Source organism: Mugil cephalus, chromosome 3, assembly GCF_022458985.1.
Source record: "Mugil cephalus isolate CIBA_MC_2020 chromosome 3, CIBA_Mcephalus_1.1, whole genome shotgun sequence".
In the NCBI taxonomy this organism is placed as follows: Eukaryota; Metazoa; Chordata; class Actinopteri; order Mugiliformes; family Mugilidae; genus Mugil; species Mugil cephalus.
Window position 1 is genome coordinate 3517801 of NC_061772.1, and position 21664 is coordinate 3539464.

The 21664-nt window shown below is 40.1% G+C and overlaps 1 protein-coding gene across 1 annotated transcript in view; it reads left to right on the forward strand.

The window, feature by feature from the left end:
• chsy1 (chondroitin sulfate synthase 1) overlaps nucleotides 1-21664 on the forward strand; it is a 43599-nt gene that overhangs the window by 5064 nt on the left and 16871 nt on the right. The window contains exon 2 of the mRNA XM_047581318.1: nucleotides 1415-1910. Coding sequence (XP_047437274.1) covers nucleotides 1415-1910 — 496 coding nt within the window. The remainder of the gene's footprint in view (nucleotides 1-1414; nucleotides 1911-21664) is intronic.

Here is a 21664-nt window from a genome sequence, read left to right on the forward strand (position 1 = left end):
AGACCTATACATGTCTGTATACACTTTATTTTACACTTGATTTTACACCTAATTCTTATTACTATGCTCATCTAGTGAAGACATTTAAAGATCTGTGAGAAAAAAAATCTTTGCTGGCTTTTTGTTTTGATATTTCTCAGTTTCTTCCTGTGAAACCAAGTAAATCAAGGATTTCTCAAAGGTTGCCTCCGTGGACTGTGTGCAGCCTGATGACTCAGTCCCATGGGACAAGAGGAAGACTGTTAGTCTGTGTTAGATTTGTTATCTGTTCGCTAGACTAACTAAAGAATACACCCACTGAAAATTTTAAGAGTTTGACTTATTGAAAAGCTCTATGCGCACTGTTATTTCTTGTTTCCTCTTCACACATCGGCCAATATTATAATTATAATGATCACAAGGGAAGATAGAGCGTTACCTTCCATGCCCCCATCCCTGCATTTAAACTGTTTTTTTATTTACTCATCTCCTATGACAGAAACATGTGTGAACACATTTGACGTGCAGGAATGTAGTTCAGTATAAATGGTCCAGCATTCGTGTCCATGTCTACATCCGTTTTGTGGTGTCTTTTTCCCTTTAATCAATACGGCTGCCTGCAGTAGCTGCGTGACAGGCCGCATCACTTACTCTTTGTGCGTGTTACTGCCACCGGAAGCGTATTTTTATGCTTCAATCCATTTTCTTCAAAATTCTTCACATAACTGTCGTAGTTGTGTTTTAAAATAAATCTGAGTTCAGAGCAGTACTGTTTTTGTTTCTAGAATAACAAAAAGGAGAAATTACAATTAGCATGTATGCTTTTTAGTGAAAATTATTCATGTCTCTTGTATTTAGAAGGAGCTGACAACACATTCTATTAACAAGCATTTCTAATCTCTGAGGAAGTTGCATTGCAGCCCGGCTACACAGTGCAATCTTCAAACATACCTCTTTGTTTTCCATTTAGGTTGAAATTAATTTGGGTAATATGTGAAAGCTGAAAATAATGCTGCATCTTAATCCAGTACTTGTGTTGTGGTGAATATTTGTAAAAGAGTAATTGTGTTGACAATGCACTGGCCGTGTCACATGGCCCACTGTAAAAAACTGAAGCATTTCTTCATACCAGAGTAGGAAGTCTCAAACCACACAAAATGTGATGTTGTTTTTTACCGCTTTACCACTGTGCTCTACCACCAGCTTACCACTAGCTCTGGCTCTGGAAAGCTTTGAATTCTGTCTAACATAATGTCATTGTGTCCCACTACTCATATGTGTACCACATCTCCACAAACAGTCACCCAGTTCAGTACGCACACTGAGGATTGTAAATGTGTTGTGGTGCTATTACTGGTTGTTGCATCCTGGACACAATCACATATGTCTGTGACCCGACCGTTCACTGACTCCGTCCATTTCTGTTTGTTTACAGGACATGGGCACAGACAATTCCAGGTCGCGTGGAGTTTTTCTCCAGCGAGGGCTCTGACACCTCCATACCCATTCCCATAGTGGCTCTGAAGAATGTGGATGACTCGTACCCACCCCAGAAGAAGTCCTTCATGATGCTTAAGTATATGCATGACCATTACCTCGACAAGTATGAGTGGTTCATGAGGGCAGATGATGACGTCTACATCAAGAGCGAGAAGCTGGAGAGCTTCCTGCGCAGCCTTAACAGTAGTGAAGCCATCTTCCTGGGCCAAACAGGAATGGGGGCACGGGACGAGCTTGGGAAACTAGCCCTGGAACCTGGTGAAAACTTCTGCATGGGAGGGCCAGGGGTCATCATGAGCCGTGAGGTCCTCAAGAGGATGGTGCCCCACATCCGAGAGTGTTTGCAGGAGATGTACACCACCCATGAAGATGTGGAGGTGGGCCGGTGTGTCAGGAGATTTGCCAAGGTCCAGTGTGTCTGGTCCTATGAGGTAAGATGATTTTATTTTGTTTTCATATCATATTTATCCTGTTACTGAGTCCAAACACGCATTTCAGGACACAATGCCCAACTAAATTTAAGACCCCAGTACAGGAAGATATTGAATACTGAGTAGTAACTGACTTTCTTTTTTCCAGTTGTGAGGTGTGAGGAGAATTTACTTTAGTTGTTGCTGTGACACAAATATGCATTGAGTTATAGTGCTATACAATCATAAAGCTTATGTTTGACTTTATGTAATCTTTGGTGTTCACAATGAATAAACAAAGAAAGAATAAACAAAGTCCACTGATAGTTCATGAAAATCACACTGCTTTTGCCAACAAGCAAGTTTTCCAGTGTAACCCAGCAGTAGTTGTCTGTGGCTGCACTGCCACTGCAAGCATGACCCTTAAATAACAACTTTTGCATACTTTAAATAGTGGCCGTTTGTCAAATATTAAACAAACACTTGCTAAAATTATAGCACTCAGCTAACTAGATGACTCTATGGCAACCTTATTTACTTACCGTTTACATTTTACAAAGACCTTAATTTACACGAGTTGTAGACCTGATTCAGTCGTCTCAGTCTTATCTTAGTTTTACATGCTGTGTTTCTGTCATGGCTATCTACCCTTGTTTTACATACAAGAATATGTTTTCTAAACTTTGTCCAACTTCCCAAAGATTTTCTTGTCACTGTGGTAAACCAGTCTGATATGATTCCCTACAAAGCTGTGGTCAGAATTAGGCTCAACATGCACCAGGCTGCTGACATCCAAAGCCGACCGATCAGCACCTCTGGAGTCAACCTTTTTCCTCCAGCAAATTGCAGGCTTGATAAAAGTGTCTTGTTGTTGTCTCTTTGAGTAGAAAAAAATAACAAAAAACAGTTTTTAACAGAATCATGACCGGTGGCATGTCATTGTAGCGCAGAGTGGTCATTTGTGTGTTTTGTCCATATCTTGAAGCTAATGTCTGACCAGTCTCAGTTTACAGAAAAGCATTCCAATGGCTGGTACGTGTGTTTCTCGCCTGCACCGTTGTGTGCCATTTCCACTCCACAGTTTTGTTTTGTTTAGATAGTGACACACACAAGTGTTATTTTTTCAAGTGGTTTGACTGCTTACACAGATCACTTAAAGGACTCAATAAGTGCCAACTCATGCACTTACAAACACTATATTCAGTTAAAATCAGTCAAGGGTAAAAAATACTCTGTGTTGGTGTGAAAAAGAAGTAGGACCTGCTCTGTTTATACGTGTAATATTCAAGTTCGGAGGTTGTGTGTTGTTTCTTCAACTTCAGGTCTGACAAAAACTCTTTTACTTCTGCCTTGGCATCTCAAGAAACATGCAGTGTAGAGGAAATTCAGCATGTATATAAAAGTACTTATGGATGTACCTTAAAATACATGTGAAAAGGCAGTTTTTGAACATTAGCAACATTTTTCTCTTATAACTTGTCATTATTTGACATATTATGTAGTACAGACATAGGAAATGTGTGGTTAAGAGTATATTTGTTATACCACAGTTAACCTCAACATATGTAATGTACTGAGATATGCCAACATATTAGGTTAATGTAGTAACTACACAAAAAGGGATGCTAATTAAACATATCTTCGCTATCCAACTGATTGCATTCAGTCATAAGTCATGATGTGGCTCAGGTGCTGTGTTTCTTCTGCGAACACGGGACACAAAAGATTAATGCTGGATCAGACCTGATTATCTACTGTATGTTTATCACCATTTGACACTAAATGATGGCCAAAATAGACTATGTTAACTATGGAGTTCAGTAGCCATGTTGACTAGCAAAACAATGCCACTGGTTTAATGAATTGACCCTAACTATGATGATGCTGCAGCTAGACTAGTGGAGCGTGGTGGGCCTTCCACATTGTGACTGTAAGGGCCTCATTTTTCCCAGCATGTGCTATAGTTCATTGTTGCCATGGCAGCCTGTGCTGCCATAATGATGGAGAGTTGCTGTGGAAGAGACAGTTTCTCAAACACAAGAGCAGCAGTCTGGCAAAAATTTCTATATTTAGAACCACATCGTGGTTATTTTGGCACTATCACCATGGTGAAGGGGCCTGGACAAAGTGCTGCTCTGTTATGGGGTGGGCACAGACACACACAGGATGTCAGTCACAGTGTTTGAGAAGATGTTCATCTAATTTTAAGCTGCTGGGTCGTCTGCTTCGTGTCATAGTCCGTCTGGTGTGGTGTGCTGTGACTCCACAGAGACACTGTGTTAGGGGGTGCACATAGATGCTGACCCGTCAGTTCACACAGTTTCTCAGTTCTCTGTGGTTCCAGTAATTAAGCAAGGTCTAGACTTCTACAAAAGTCATTCTCATGCTAGACCAATATACAGGAAGTCATCCGCCCACACTTGCATGAGCAATGCCTCAGCATGCTCTTATCGCTCTGACAGTTTCTCAACCCAGAACCATTCTTTGGCTCAGTACAGGTTTTTAGTGCAAGAAGCTACTGGTTCCTGTTGTAGTTTTCAAAGCTGAGCTGCGTTTACTAATCTGATCTGATCCTGTCTGGTCTCACGTATAATTTTAAACCATTTTAGATTTCATTGTATCGAGGCAGCTTTCTTTTACAGTTGTCTTGACATGAAGCCTCAAATATGTGTTCTTGGCTGACGGGAGTGGAACTCGACATGGTCTGCTGTTGTAGCCCATCTGCATTAAGGTTCCTCTTGTTGTACATTGTGAAATGCTTTTGCCCTTATCACAGCTTGAAGGAACAGCTATTAGAGCTACAGTAACCACTTAACCTTCCTAGTTGTAGTCCTCTGACTTCTCTAAATAAAGCATGTCAGAACTGCTGCTCACTAGATGACTGATAGGACCGAAGTGTCAACGTGTTTTCATCTGTCTGACGTTGCCTTCACTCTAATTTTTTATTTATTATACTTAAATCAGGCAAAACCTAAAAAAAAAAAAAAAAACCTTTGTGTCCAGCTCATGGTGCTGATTGACTAATCCTTTAGAAGTTTAGAATTTGCTGTTTTATGGCATACTGTTAAACAAACTAGTCATCTCATGGAGTGGGTGTATTCAATGTCAGGACTCAGGAAAACACCCACAATGAGGCATGAGATCAGCATTTTTGATAACACGTTAGTGTATTTCTCTCTGGTCAAGTTTAGTATTCATTTGTTTTAGTTATAAAGTTTTTGTTCTGTACATTTTATCATTAATTAAATACTAGATACTAGATAAATACTAAATGGAATAATAGCTTTAATCTGATATGGAGGTCATACATTGTATCTAATGTGTTTCTTATCATGCAGTAGTTTTGATAGTTAATCTTATAACTATTTTCTAAGCTTTCTTTCTGGATGCGTGCACTGTATGTGTCTGTTCTTTCTTGTCGTGAAGTGCATTCACACAGCCCAGTATGTGGTGAGCCTCGTGTATTTTCAGATATCCTGCGGCCACCACTCTGTGTACTTGTCCTCTCTGTCTCCTTTGCATCGTACTAAAAGTAGGCCCCGTGAGCAAGGCCCAATGAGTAAATAAATGTTTATGCCCATGATTCAAAAATAAACAGAAATGGTAGGCAAGACTGCTGAATTGGCATGAATTATAGCTCTGCAATATAAAGTGAAGGCAGTGTGTGGCTGCAGCACCAGTGAAGTCGTATGCAGAATGGTGACATTTTGAGGTGGGCCTGAGTTAATGAGACCAGACTTTACATGTCTAGCAGCACAGAGCTTTTCATGGTACTTGGCAGGAAAGATGCCAGAATTCTTCTGTGGATTTAAGCTGTCTCTGTGTCTTCTGTATCGTCTTGTAATCCAGACTGACCCCAAAATGTTGAGATGAGGACTTATTGAGTTCAGGCCGTCTGTTGCAGGATTGATTTTGGCTGTATATTTGGGCTTCATGATGCAGATTTTAAAGCCGATTAGAGGTTTCCATGATTATATTGCCTGATGATCAGGAATCTAAACATCTGAAATGTTGAAAGGTTTTGCGCAGCACTGTTTGTTTCAGTGGAGACTTTCACATAGAGCAAGATGTTACTCTAGGATGTTGCACTGTCTGACTGTAGCATGACTCAAACCCCATACAGACATCTGTACTTAAGTGTTTTTTCTATAGACGAAGCAGAGGTGTCCAGTCCCAGACTAGTGGATCTACTTATGATAGACACTAAGGCCTGATTTATTAAAGGTTTGCATGTGGAAAAACGTACACAAACGTCATTACACATGCAAACTGATGACAAAGCTGACCTACTAAAGGGTCAGATGACGGTTGCATCTGCCAAACGGGCAAAATAGCGGTCGCAGTCCATTTAGTGTGTTTGACTCGAATTAAAGAGATTATTAAGTGCACACTGATTGCAATGACTGTTTTTTTGAGCATATATTTAGCGCACTTGAAAGTCAAGTCTTGGCACTGGCATAAATGGCTGCAGTTATTGTTGTGAGGACGAGGCGTAGGCACAACGAAAGGCAACAGAGGGATTCAATCCTTTCTGCTTGTGTCAACATTTTTGGTATGACGGAAGCAAAAATAATTGAGACCGATCGCCTATCCAGCAATGCCATTTTTCCTTTGTTCTTCTTATGTCTTGCCATGTTTTCTTAATTTCATCCCCGCACAGGATGGACCTGTCACAGATAGCCTTCCATATTGCGTTTCTCCTGGTTATGTTAATATATCTTTGCTGTAACTCTAATAACATATATATTTATTTATTTATATATATTTATTTGCCTCTTGCTCTAACACCTCCAATTCCATGACTTCAAAGGCTTCGAATTTCATTTTGCACTTTTGTTCAGTCTGCTCTCCCTTGTTCTCTCTGGCAGAAAGTAGTAGCGGGCACAAACATCCTCATTTAAATAGGGCGGTCTCAATCACTTTTCCACCTGTTGTCAATTGTGCATGCAGTAAATCAGGTCACAGTCTCTTTTCTTTAAATGTTTGTCTGGCTTTGGGGATTTGAAAATATAATTCCACCCATTTTACTACACCAGCTCATGTTGGTTATCACCTCCACTATCACTACATCACTGCTCTGATGGAGCTGTATGTTCGGAAGTATTACAACTCTGAACATCCTGCAGCAGTCGAATACACTTCAGAATGCACAGAGTGATGTCTACTAGAATATGTTCCATTCACACTCAGATAGCATCATATCAAGTTAGGAGAGGCAATGAAAGGTTATTTAAGGCTATACCACAGCTGCGGTACTGTCACTTCCCAAACACAAATTATTTATTAAGTGATCTATTTGTGCTATTTAGGCAAATGCCTGTTTACAGCATTTACATACATATGATTTGCTATTGAAAATGTAAAAGAATGCAGAATGGCGTTAGAATTCTTAAGCAGCCTACATTCTAGATATTAATCACACCATTATTGCAAACAACATTTAATTGCATCACTTAGATTCTCAGGGGCCTCCTTAATCTATGCGGTTATAAGGTTCTTGAGTTTAACATTAGCCTGCTGTCATCTGCAGCACTGAGAAAAAACCCTTCCCCACCAGCTCAAGAAGCTCCAACGCAGCTAATGGGAATCACAGGGCTGTACTGCTGTGAGTCCACCTCCTAATCCTAATTTTTCCTGAGTGCCCTGCAGAGCTGCCAAACCTTCAGCCAGCCCTCTCACTGTGCAGTGCTGCCTGGGCTCCCTTTCTGCCAACAACTGCACCATTGTATTTAATGTTGCCTTACTCCCTCCTTTCTTCAGGACTATTAGCATTTCCATTTTCCCCTTTCTATCTAGCGTCGACATATACTGTACAAACATCTTACGTCAACCAGAGTCCAGCATAGTTTGAGTCTTTATACATCTCTATGTATGTATATTTGTGTCCTCTTTAGACATTAGAGAATGGGAGTGTAGATGGAGTTCAGCAGAATATCCATAACACACAAAGAGAAGGATAAAAGCATCTGGCTATGCTGTGTATGCCAACATGAATAAAAGATCCGCCATAACATTGTCATTATGGGTTTAAATATAAAAGTGGATTCAGAAAGTATTCGTATCCCTTCTTTTTTGTACATGTTATTGTTTTGTGCTTTGCTTCTTTTAAATATGCCATAATGCATCTTTCTCTTTGTATTTCCCTACGGAAAAATAAAAAATACATAAAAGGGGTCACTAAATACTCTTTGGCGACTATGAATATTCTTCACGTAATATATTTGCTTCCCTTGTAAAGGTAGTACTGCTTATTTCAAACTAAACAAAAAATATGCATAAAATAAACAAATCTGAATATTTCAATCTTCTTTTATCTACCTTAGTATTTTCATGCTGAAGTAGTGTCTGTGGGAATTAAATGAAAGATGAAGGAAATCAGCAGCGCCTTTCAGTCTGGCTGTCCAGGCATGATTCTGTACCTGCAGCTGTACCCGAAGAAACTTGTCTGATAAACACAGGTATTTAACATTTAGGATGTCTGCCCAAACAGCTACCTGAACATGTGTTCAGGTAGCCTGATAGGAGCTTGTGTTAAAGGATAAGAATATTCATCATAAAGAAGTACACCAGGTTAATATGCTCATTTAGCTGGAATGGAACTCTCACAGACAGCAGTAGTAACGTTTCCCCGCATACACCAAGTAATGAACAGAAGCTAGATACGGTATGTGAACCCTTAGGAACTACCTTGTCTTCTCTCTCACACACCTTGGCTTCGCCTATAGCAGACCACCTCCCTGTCTCTGATAAGAGACCTTGATACCTTCTCGACGATGGCAAACGTAGAATTAGGATTATTTAATGTAAACCTCAAACTAACCTCACTTGATTAATTGTAATTGTTGGTTCCAGCCTGACTGTTCTCCTTCATAATAACACGTAGCTGCAACATTTCCTCTGTTACATGACATTTTGAAGGATTGAAATAATATGATCAAACAGAACTTTACAACAAATTAAAAATATAGAAGCTAAGTGTATATGGTACAGAAATAATAAAAAAAGATAATAAATGTCTTTTCTTTTCCTTTCCTCTGCAAAACAGAGGATGGACAGACACTGATGGTATCTACGACATACGATAGCACCACAGTGCAACCAGTGTGTAATTTTAGTCTGCTCTGTCTGTGCCTCCACCATCCCAACTTCTTCTTTTTTTTTTAATAGAGAACAACGTTGATATTAATAATTTACTTAAAATGAACTATTAATGTGTGTGCTTGTGATTAGTTTGTTCTAATCTGCTTGATAGCCTCCACAAAAGTTTGTTTTTTTTCCACACAAAGGTGATAGTGCGACGATAGAGACTAAACAGAAAGGTGTTTTTACTTCTGCAGCACACGTGGCAACACTGTGATAGTTTGCATTTGAGGAACCGTTCTGGTACACTGTGACACAGTACAAGTTTTCTGAACAAGTTCCTTATTATCCATCACAAAAGTAATGTTTCATTTACTTTAAACGCTTGAAATCAATGCAGAACTTTGTAATAAAGACGATTAACAAAAACTGTTGGTTTTTTTCAGATTTCATCATCTACACCAAACATTATGCAGCTGAACTATTGTACTAACAAAATCCTAAACTATTGCAGCAAACTAAGAATGGGTTGTTGAGTTGTACTGGCAAAAATGGTTGCTTATTGTACCAAAAGTGCCATTTCATGCTTCTCTATTTGTGAGCACCTTAACTCGTCCGCCTGTTTGATACACATTTTTTGAGAATGATTTAATGTTCCCAAGTTCACAAATAATTACCCTGATTCTGCTTAATTTTCAAATACTTTTTTATTTGAGTGCATTGGAAACAAGAAACAATGTCAAATTCATGAAGTGAGTGTGTGATACAGTCAGTGCTTGTAGTTGGTGTGTAGGTGTTTGTGCTGGAATGTAAAATAATTTTCTTATTTTTTTGTGTATTCAGCTGAAAGGGGAAGTGAATTGAAGTTAAGAGAAGTAACCTGACTCCAATAAGCAAACTCATCCAAATAAGGAAAATATACCGTGTCATGTTGAGTGATCCAACCCGCAAGTCTAACACTCAAAGACTTTACTTGTTGCTCATAGGTGCAAATTCTATAATTAGAGATCATTTGGAAGTAAAATGCAACATTTATCGAAGAGCAAGAACAGGAGCTTGTTTGAATAAATGTTTTTTGCGGTTAGACTCCAATGAGAAGCAGTATCATCATGTGGATTCCCAGATGGCAGTAGATGAGACAGGACCCCCAGCAGTCTAGACGTTGGTGGTGGTGAAGCAGACAGGCTTATGGAGACTTCAGTTGAGACTCTAGATAACCAGGATTAGGCGAAGATGGGAAGGCGAAGGCTGCGCTACAGATGGGCACACAGGCAAACAGCCAAACAGATCACTGGACAAAAATAGTGAAATTTGAATTGTGAATGGAGTCGTGTTTAGTGAGCTAAAGAAAGCAGAAATAATTGAATGATTTGGCAGCAAAAAAAAGAAGTTCAAATTTAACAGTTTGGGATTGAAAGAACGCGTGATCTTTTTCGTTTCACTTTTGCTCAAGCTTCATTGTAAATAGATCCAGGATCCGAATCATTTTCCGTTCTACTGATGCCACCAATGTTGAAGTGTACCAGTCCCTTTTGCCCCATATCACCCCTGCAACACGAGGAGGTTAGTTTTCTTCCACACATAGTGATGCTCATTATGGCCAAGCAGTTCTCGGTTTTGTTTCATCAGTGCAGAGGTTTCTCCAGGGTGGAAGAAGCGGTTTCAAACCGTAGTCTGGCTTTTTAAATGGCAGCTGCTTATTCCTTTGCTTTGCTTCCCTTGAGGTTGTGTCACAAGCCAAAATTGTGTCAAGATGCTTTACTCAACCTAGAGAATAAACCACCTTGTGCACAACCAAGCTCAAAAGAGAACACGTCTGCTTGAGGCCGGATGGGTAGAGTACTCTTGAATTGAGCGTTATTGAATTGTATAGTTATTTAAAAAATAGTACAATATGTCAACAATGATTGGAGGAAACGTAGATATCCCTAACAACTTGATGTTAAACAGTCCGCTCAGCCGCTTTTTGTGAAAAACTTGTGATTTAAACGGTAAAAAACAACATTAACGTATTGATAATTGACCTAATATTTATTTATTTCGTAAGTGACCATGGTTTAAGCGGGATAATGCCCTTCGAGGTGTCCATTATCAGAAAAGAATGGACTTTGTGGAAGTCCATTCAGGAGGTGATAATTATCCCTCACATAAATTTGGAGGCCAGGTTAGCGGCTTGTGCTGTTCTTGTTTTTTGAGTTGTTCCTAAAGCATTTTTGTGTGTGTGTCTGTGTCAGGCTGCATCCTGTTGAGGATGGCTGCTGTCAGTGTCATTGCTATGGGGTTGGGGTGCATGGTCTGATCTGGGTGGGTGCTACATGTAACATCCACATGAATGCCAGGTTGAATTGACACAAAATGGTCAATGTTATTTACTTTTCCTGTTAGTGATCATAATATTATGCCTGATTGGTGTGTATTCTCTGAAATGTGAAGAAGGGAGCTAATGTTACTGTGCACTGCTTCTTCTTGTGTTGTGTAAAACTGGAGTGCTGTGAATGGGAGGTGGTAGCATTGACTGTAGCCTGGCCTGGTTTAAAGCCTGGTACAAAGTAGGTTATCAGATCACAGTGGTGCTGCTTTGACTGGGTCGTTTTTTACTGCACCCATATCATGTGGTGAGTGTCAGGTTATAAGCTTGGATTACATGTTTTTTTTTTCTTCTTCACAATGCTCGCCAGAATGTCTCCCTGTAAAACGTTATACTCGATTATATAATGAATAAATAAGTGAAATAAATCATGTAAGAGCTGTCTTGCTGGCTGATTTGATTTTCAAAGGCCTTGGCTCCCAGTATTCAGCCTCTGTCTATTTGATGAGTTCAGTATGGGAAATGATGAAATCATTAGCAGCTGACTATATCAATAGTTTGCCTTTTAAATCACTACTTTGTACAGACATTCATAAAATTCTGTTAACCATGCCATCATCTCCATCAACTTACACACTTCTGTTCTCTTACTCTTTGTCTTGCTTCAGTGTCTCAGTGTCTGGTTTGTTTCATGTAAGAGTAGAGTGTAACATCACTGACTCTGGTCTGTAATACTGTCTCATGTAGTGTAAAGCAGAACGGTATGTTGTACAGCTATTTTAGAGACATTGATTATGCACTTACTCACTTACTGGTCTTGGTTGAGCTGAACAGAGTGTTTTACGAGTTAGCCCAGTGAAGAGCATATGGCAGATTTGACTTGGAATACTTATACTAGTAAACCACACAGAAAAATGTAAGTGGGCAAGCCTGGATGAGCCAGTACAGCCACAGACAGAGAGCAGCAAAGACAGCCAGGCTCCTCTTCTGTGTCCAGTCCACGGTCCTGCTTTCCTTTTTTATGCCACCTCTTTTTTTTTGCTCGTAATTGTATGCTTGCCAACACCCCCCAGAACTCTTGAAGCAGTATCCTTTCTTCATCTTCAGGATATGCAACTAAGAAGCAGGAAAGACTAAATCTAGTCCAGCCTTTCCCTTTAAGTTCAACTGGTTCAGTAATGTTCAGTGAAAGGGGGCATGGTGTTGCTTTGGTGTTGTTGATCAACTTAATTTGATGAGTTATGTATAACGCAAAATCTAAACAAATGTTATGAGTCGTTGTTTTATTCTTAGATGAATGATGGGATTGTCCAGACATGACCTGTTCTGACTTTTTGTCTTCAGTTCCTCATCTTTTCATTGTCACTGTCAGCTTACGTGCTTGTTGAGGACACACAAAGGACTCATTTAGTGAATGTGTTTCCCATCTATAAAACATTATATTGAGTTCAATCTTTTTCAGTTATTGAAACATATTGAATGTACTCTTTTTCCACGTCCCTCTTTCCCCTCAGACCTTTGTTCCCTTTCAGTTTGACCATTTTCCTCCCTACTCCTCCTCTCTTGTTTCTCTTTTGCCCAGCAGTCTTCTCTTCTTTCCTGTCTGCTTTACTGGCACTCTAAAGGCTGTAAAGCCCTGCCACTGTAGGCCTTAGTCACTTTCTTGGCCTGTTCCTCTTCCTCCTCCCTCATTTTTTCTTTTCCTCTCCTTTAAACCAGACAAAGCCCTTGCAACGTCCCAGTATTGGGAAATGTAGGCAAATTGTGGAAAATGTAAAGTCAGAAAAACAGCCTTTATTAATTCCTTTCTATTTTCTATTTAAGTTTTTATTTGTGAAAAATACAATATGCAGCAAAACCAGTCCAACCTATCACATTCCTCTGTCTGACATTTAGAGCTAGAAAAACATTGTTGTTTTTTTAATGTGTGAGGAGATGACTCTTATCTGAAGCATAAATACTTCATTTGTGCCTTAACATAAGAATAAGTTAACAATAGAGTAGTGTATCTCAGTGTATCCATTATTTATCCATTACAAAACCTCATGAGTCACATTAAACGATGGGGATTCCCGTTTTTATCTCCACATTTAGCTCAGAACCATGTTGATCAAGCCATTCTGGTAAATCAGCTTGTTAAAATCCTGGCCAGAAAGCCAGTAGGGCGAGCAGAATCGACCTCTCTCACAACCGGCTTCATTTCTAGCCTACAAAGTGTATTTGCTTTGTTCATATTTATGTGAGTTAGAGGTAGAGGGTTAGCGGTTTGATGCACGTCAGTGTCAGTGTCCAAGACACTGAACCAGTGCTCGGCAATAGTGTGAACAAATGGGTATTTAAAATTGCTTTGAAATGAAAGAGCTATGTAATTAAAGAAAATGTATCATTTATTTATGTATATAAATATATTATGAGAGAAGACCTGTCTATGTATCCTCCTGGCTACAGCCTAAGTCTACAGTCTTCTTGGTTGGATATTTGTGGAGGAAAGCAGAGAGTGAAGACATTGTCAGAAGTAGCCCAGGACCAGTAAAGGGTTATGAGCCTTGCGACATGTGGATCTGCAAGGGCACCGCACAGAATGTTTGACATTCACTTTTTATTTTTTAGGATTGTATAGTTTAGCTCTGGATTAACACTACAAAGGAATTTAGGTGTCTGACAAAAAATGGTTAAATGTAAAAAAAAAGTACAGATACTTTTTGTGTCAGATGTTACTACATTTAACCATTTTGCTTTTTTGCCTTTTTATTCAGTGAATTTCCAGTCATACTGATTTGCTTCTTTTAACTCTTGCTGATCTTGTATTTTCAATGTTCCTTTATTTTCTATTGGAAATGCAAGCAAACTGGCCAAGTAGGCAATTATCACCATGGGTTTGGTGTTAAGGGGAGGATTAGCCCATTCAGTTTAGTTAATTGGGCTGCGCAGTTGTCAGCTTGCTGCTGGCTGAGTCTGGCTGCCATTACTTCATTATGTGTTTCTGTGTCAGTCTTTTAATGTCAACGACCGTAAGAGTTTAGTCTCATCCGGATGGCTGCAGCTGTTCTGTGTGTGTCTGTGTGTGGTCTTGTTTTTATTTTTTATTAAGCTGTAGAGCCTGCCAAAATGTTTTTGGGAATTAGAATCTGTACTTTACGGCAAAGGTTACAATTAGGTTATGTATGTATTCTATATTACGTTATGGGAAAGGACTAGACAAGGCATTATGCCAGTGGATGCTGCCTGCACACTGTAAGAGAGAGAGTGTGTTTGTACTGTCACCAGACCAGATGTCTTTGCAACCCAGATTCTTCAACAGTTTTCATGTTATGTTGTCATGTGGTTTAGAAAAACCCTGCCAGACCTCGACCAACAACAGATCATATATATTGCATCTACTGTATTTAAAATTCACAATCTCAGAGCGTTGAAAACAGACTAAAACTCATTTGCATGATTTCCACAAGCAGCTCTTGGGCCTGAAGAAACAGCAGGATCACTGGAAAGTTGCCACTCTGAATTCTGGATGGGAATATCTGGCTGGGGCGGCACAGTGACTCAGTGGTTAGCACTGATATTACCAGTGACAGAAGATCTCGGTTCGAGTCCGGCTCTGGCATTTATGGGTGGAGTTTGCATGTTCTCCAGCATGGGTTCCTCTGGGTACTCTGGTTTCCTCCCAACTCCAAAGACATGCTCATTAGGTTGATTGGTGATTCTAAATTGACTGTAGGTGTGGGTGCGAATGTACTCTGGGATAGGCTCCAGCAAACCCCATGACCCTAGTGAGGATAAGCGTTGGTAGAAGATGAGATGCGATGAGGTGCCTTTAACTGTTCCATGCTTTTTTCATACATGCAGACCTGAACTGTGTCTATGTCTTATGTCTTACCCAACAGACAGACCTGCTAGATCCCTAGTATAAAGTCTGTGTAATATCCAGCTGACCTCATGTCTGAGTAGAGCAGGTCATTGTCAGGCGAATTCATGTTGAGCAAGTGAGTGTGATAATGACAATTCTATAATGCAACTGACGGTGAAGAGCGGTTATTTATACGGAGTGTATTTGGCATGGTTGTCTTCCAGGTACATTCTTAGTTGTCTGGATGGTTTCCAGGAGCATGCATCATGCTTGGAATGTAAAATATGTCAGGTGTTCCAGAACAGGGGTTTCAGGTGGTTGTGACGTGCCTCAACACAAATAGTTTAGGTTTTGATCTATCCAGAAATTGTATCTGCCTGCCTGTTTTGCAGTCCACTGTTTTCACTTCAGTCTTTTCTGCTTCAGCCCTGTCTGTCCATCACTGCTCTGTCACACTGCATTCAGTCAACCACTGAATGTCAGTGCACTTCAATTTTATTAAGTCATCTAGGTTGTTTTTTATTTCCTATTAAGAATTTGATGTCGGCATTACTAATGTGCCATGTGAAAATGCATTAGCAGAAAAGTGGGAGTGATTGTTCGCTGTGCGTGTGACAGACATTAATTAAGGCTTCCTCTGCAAAATAACTTTTCTGCCGACTTCTGCCAGATGCAGCCAGAAATAGGACTGTTTTTACTCATATTTGTCACGACAGTTGTATCTAATCAGTCTCTTTCTCTTGCTCTCTAACTTCACCAAACATTACACGGTATGCATGGCTTTATGTGCCATGTCATAATTAAATAAATACACAGTCAACCTCAACCTTGGCGGAAATGATGAATGGCAAAAGGCCAGAGAGGTCCTGCAGATCAGGTACAAGAGCTGTACGCAGGAATTCTGAAAATGTAAAAGTACTTGTTTATCTCTGGTTCCATAGCGCTGAAGGTACAGTACCGTAGATCCTGTAGATACTGGAGATGTTAGTCAATAACAACAACATGTGAAATGCCTTGGCAGGTGAAAGTCCTTGTTGGGAAGAAAAAACACGACATACACAGAGACTCATCCCTCACTGCGTAAAGCTGGATGAATGGATCATGGAATTTCACTGGTAACAACTATACATATACATATGTGATATATAATAAATCTCTATTATAATTACATCCTTAAAAGCCAGTTATTTTTACTCCATGGATCCCATGTCCTCCTTCAGAGTGTCTCTCTCTGCAGAGCAGAGTGTCAGCTACCCAACAGATAAAGCAGATTTAAGCTCCACTGCTGGCATTGGCCTACATTGGGAGTACTGCACTAACCAGTAAGCTATAATCTTTATCCATCTATACCAGCATGTATTTACTGTGTCTGTCTGCATGTTGATCCACCCACCTGTCAAGATCTAAACATTGACTTTTTGCTATGGTTCTGTGTTTGAGCTTGATGAAAACATAACTTCCTGCCCTGCCCTCATGGTAGCTCCTCTCCTGCTGCCCAACAAACCCATTAATTATGACTTTTCTTGGCATCTGAAATACTGCCAATGGGCTGTGTGTCAGTACAATTCTTTATCTCTGTCCTCCAAGTATTGAGTTGCGTTGGTAGGTTTGGTAATGTTTGTCTCTTAAGCGTTTGTAATCAATAATAAAATTAATGACGAGTTGCTTTCCCGGCACTCAGACTACATAATCGTCAGCAGGCAAGTAGCTGTGGTCTGCCAGCCGGAGCCCTGAGGCTGGTCCATTCACCGTGCTCGATCCATCATGACACCCATCACAATCAATCACAGCAGTGTTGTTAAGCCTCCAGCATCCAATTAGAGGAGATTAGTTTGTAAGAGTCTTACAATGACCATACAGGTTCTCACCATGTGTTTCCTCTTCATAGATGGATCCCAGTAGAGCTGGCACCAATACCACTCCATGTTCACGTCACAGAGCTCTTTTACCCACATGCTGTACATTGTTGTGAACAGAGGATTGTGTACTTGCAAAAACCAGTAGTTGTTTTGTTGTTGCTGTTGTTGTTGAGTGCAGGAACAGTTACTCCAGTTATGTTTGCGGTACAGCTAAGTGATTGCTAGTTTTTAGCAAAGATTATTAGTAATTCAGGTTTTCAGAAATGTCTGAAATGTGAAGGTGATTAATGTGGGGTTTTAGCAGCTGTTTTGAGGCTCATATTTTTGAGCTACTTTTGTTACAGATAAACTGTTGTGTGGATGACATCTTCTCCTTTGTTCATATTTACAGAATGGCATTTTTACTGGAGCGAAGGCATAATTATGGTGTCTGTTATAAAAATACAAATGAGCTAAGACGAGCGTAACAACCTGTTTTCTGCTGGATTTAAGGATGTTGATGGTTGTTGGCATCAATCATTTGAGTGATCGTGCTCTCAGATTCAGTCAGTTTAATTGCCATTATGTCCTCTTAAAACAATACTCGAGATGTTGTTGTTAGAACTGTTGACTTATCTGAAAGTGCTGTGATATACACTCACCGGCCACTTTATTAGGTACACCTTGCTAGTAAAAGGGTGGACCCAGTTTTGCCTCCAGAACTGCCTTAATTCTTCATGTCATACTTTCAACAAGGTGTTGGAAACATTCCTCATAGATTTTGGTCCATATTGACATGATAGCATCACACTGTTGCTGCAGATTTCTCGGCTGCACATCTGTGATGCGAATCTCCCGTTCCACCACATCCCAAAGGTGCTCTATTGGATTGAGATCCGGTGACTGTCACCACCAGCACCAGCATGAACCGTTGATACAAGGCAGGATGGATCCGTGCTTTCATGTTGTTTATGCCAAATTCTGACTCTGTCGCAGCTGAAAATCGAGACTTGTCAGACCAGGCAACATTTTTCCAATCTTCTATTGTCCAGTTTTAGTGAGCCTGTGTGAACTGTAGTCTCAGTTTCCTTAGTTGAAAGGAGTGGCATCTGCTGTGGTCTTCTGCTGCTGTAGCCCATCTTCTTCAAGGTTGGACATGTTGTGTGTTCAGAGATGGTATTCTTCATTCCTTGGTTGTAACGAGTGGTTATTTGAGTTACTGTTGCCTTTCTATCATCTCCAACCAGTCTGCCCATTCTCTCACATCAACAAGGCATTTTCATCCACACAACTGCTGCTCACTGGATATTTTCTCTTATTCGGATCATTCTCTGTAAACCCTAGAGATGGTTGTGTGTGAAACTCCCAGTAGATCAGCAGTTTCTGAAATATCAGACCAGCCCGTCTGGCACCAACAACCATACCACGTTCAAAGTCATTTAAATCCCCTTTCTGCTCCATTCTGATGCTCGGTTTGAACTTGAGCAAGTTGTCTTGATCACCTCTACATGCCTAAATGCATTGATTTGCAGCCATGTGATTGGCTGATTAGCTTTTTGTGTTAAAAAGCAATTGAACAGGTGTACCTAATAAAGTGGCCAGTGAGTGTATATACAGAATTTGAGATGATTGAGACATTGTTATTGTCTCCTTTGCATAGTTCAAACTGAAGAGGAAGAATTTTTCTAAGCGTGCAGGTGCTAGACTGTCCATGGATACGAGTAATTCAGCTGTGTAGCTACAACAAAGGAATGTGTGGCTTTTGACAAAGACTAGCATCCTGAAGATGGTGAATAACTTACGTAATTCAGCTCTGGACTTCTCTTCTGGTTGCCTGTGGTAGAAGAAGCACATGCTGGTGATTAACTGATGAAAAGGAAAACCGCAAGTTGCTTCAGATAGGGCGATGAGTGCAAAGGAAATTCTTGAGTAAAATAGTCATGCAGACATAATTGTCATTTCTGTCAACTGTATTTGCAGTAGAGAGACGTGCAAATATACATCATTTTCTTCACGTGCCATCATCAGAGAATGATCACAGTGGGCATAACACAGTGGGCATAGAGTAACTCACTACCAGTACCAAGTGCTTCTCATTCACTCACACAGTTATCAACTGGGTTGAGAAGGCAGACTACAAACATCAATGTGTATTTGATGCTAGAATAGATCAGAAATAATCGTTCAATTGTTGATGTAACTTTAATGCAACACACTTCACTTGGTACGATTGTTAGACTGTTCACTCTTGGTATCTCTTGGTATGTGAATGGACACAGACAGCATCACCTACAGAGTAGCCTGTTATCTGGTGGGAAACTCCCAGGAACTTCAGCATAGCATACAGATAATTGATGACAAGGCTAGACTTGCTCTTGAATGCACAAGCAAACCGGATTTGCTTTAGCTTATCAGCATGTATTGCAACCCACCACAGCAAAGTGGATACCTGTAGCTGAGAATAACAGATTCTCCTCTTTGCTTTTCTAAATTCACCATCAACTGAATTAACCTACCACTTAAGTTAGTGGTATATCTTGCAGAATATTGTACTTAAGCATTGTGGGACAGGTTGTAGCAAAGCTCTTCACATGACAAGAGGACACAGACACTACGCCCACATTAATATGTTTTTGTTACTCAATTTTCTTATTATTCTTATGTTCTGATATGGACTTTTTTTGACTGCTCACGTAGGCACCAATATTGGCTTCTGTAGTGAGTCTTTTTAGTCATAATATGTCCTTCACTCATTTATCACACCCCTGTCATGTGTCCCTTCACCAGAAGGTAACAACAGTCTTTACTGTCATTGGTTAATCTAATATGGAGAATGAATTACATGCGCCAGCTGCTGTGTAACAGCATTCTGCATTTTTTTCATGCAATTATTACGTACACACAGCGGAGGTAACATCCCCAGTGTATGTGAATGGGCATGTGATATGAGTTTGCAGTGGTTAAAGCTAAAACACTGATGTAGAGAGAGATTGTTCTAGTTTTAAATTTAAAAGATGTTAATGTGAATGTTGGTAGAGAGTAAAGTTGTAGAGGGCAATTTGCTGCTTCCAGTGCTTCAAAATGCCCCCACATGTCGGTGCCAATGAACAGTACAGAGAGTGTAAAAGCCACAGTTTATGTGGCTTTAGCTGGCAGATCCGCGTGAAAACATAGAGCTCTCCAAAATCACATATCACCTTTTATGTTTGTTGACTTTAGCTACTTTACTCTAGGGCAGTGGTTTCTGAAGTGGGTGCTTCTAGGAAAGGCCAAGGGTCTCACAAGATTTATTATATCATTGTTTATTTATTGCACATTGATATGACAAATGTACTACACACAGCATATTCACATTACCGACATTTAAGTTTTTTAAATATATCAGAAGAAAAAACAATGAATATCAAAATTACAGCTGTAAAGTATGTGTTTGTTCCACAGCTATGATATCGTAATTTACAGTTGCTGGTTGTCAGAGTAACACAACATCCATAATGGCAGCCAACTCAACATGATTTGAGTAACAGCTTAATTGACAGGTTTTGGCTGTTTGCGAAAGTTAGATATCCGTCATTGTCCGGGGAGGTGCACATTCCCAACGTCCTTCATGTATGACCACGTCTCTCGTCCCTGGTTTAGATCAAAGAGACAAGCAGCCAGCTGTCAGTGGAATCAGCCTTGTGAATTGAGCTCACCTCCACACATCAGCAGCAGGCTTACTATGTCTTGAAATCCTTTTTTCTTTGTTGCTGTACATCCTGAATATTATCAAGTAATAGGGAAGAGGATGACACCCTATGTGACGTGCTGGCGAGGTATTTGGGCTTTCCTGACAATAGAAGAGCTTGTAACTGAGCCAACAAAAACCGCCACAATAGAACAGATTGAGTCTGTCAACTCTCACCCTGCAAAATCCCTCCACATTGTTGGTTCAGAATGTTGTGCATCAAGATAAATCCCATAAGATATATTAAAAAATGTACCATATGCACTTAATCTGCTGCAGTCAGAAAAGCGCTTCTTTTTAAATTCCTAGATGAGCTGTGTGGCTTTCTCACTGAGGCCTTTCTTGGCTTCCTCTCTGGGGATTTGCTGAAAACGTGTGTGGTTTGCAGCTCTCTTTCCATTTTCTTCCAGGCTGGTGGGTGATAACTTTGTTACTACTTTTGTGTGTTTGCCCCCTCCTTCTCCGGTTTAAGAGACCAGTGAGTCAGCGTGGTTATAATAACGTTTCAAGGGCAGAAACCTAATGGACCTGCACATATAAAGAACACAATTTGTCCCCAGTGTCCCCAGTAAAATTGTGAAGACATACGAGTTATTTGCATATACGCAGTCAAAGGTGAAGGGATTAGAAAGCAGCCTTTGTCTGTGAGCTGTAGCAGGTTGGAGCTGGGCTGGAAGGCTCATGTTGCTGCAGGAGGAATGACTAGAGGGGAGGGGTGAGGATGCCTTGGAGAGAGGAAACGGATAAGAGCCCAGAGACAGGAGGACGATTGTCCTTAAGTGTCCCTTTATGGTGGTATGTGTAGTATTTCCACATCAGTCAATCAGTACCATCAGTTAATTTTTATATAACGGTCTAAGTAAAAAACAAAAAACAAAAAAACACATCATCATGTATGTAGCTGTGTGTGATCTGATGGGATACTCTGTATATTTCTGACATTTCTTTCAACTAGGATTTATTATTTTGATGCCTTTA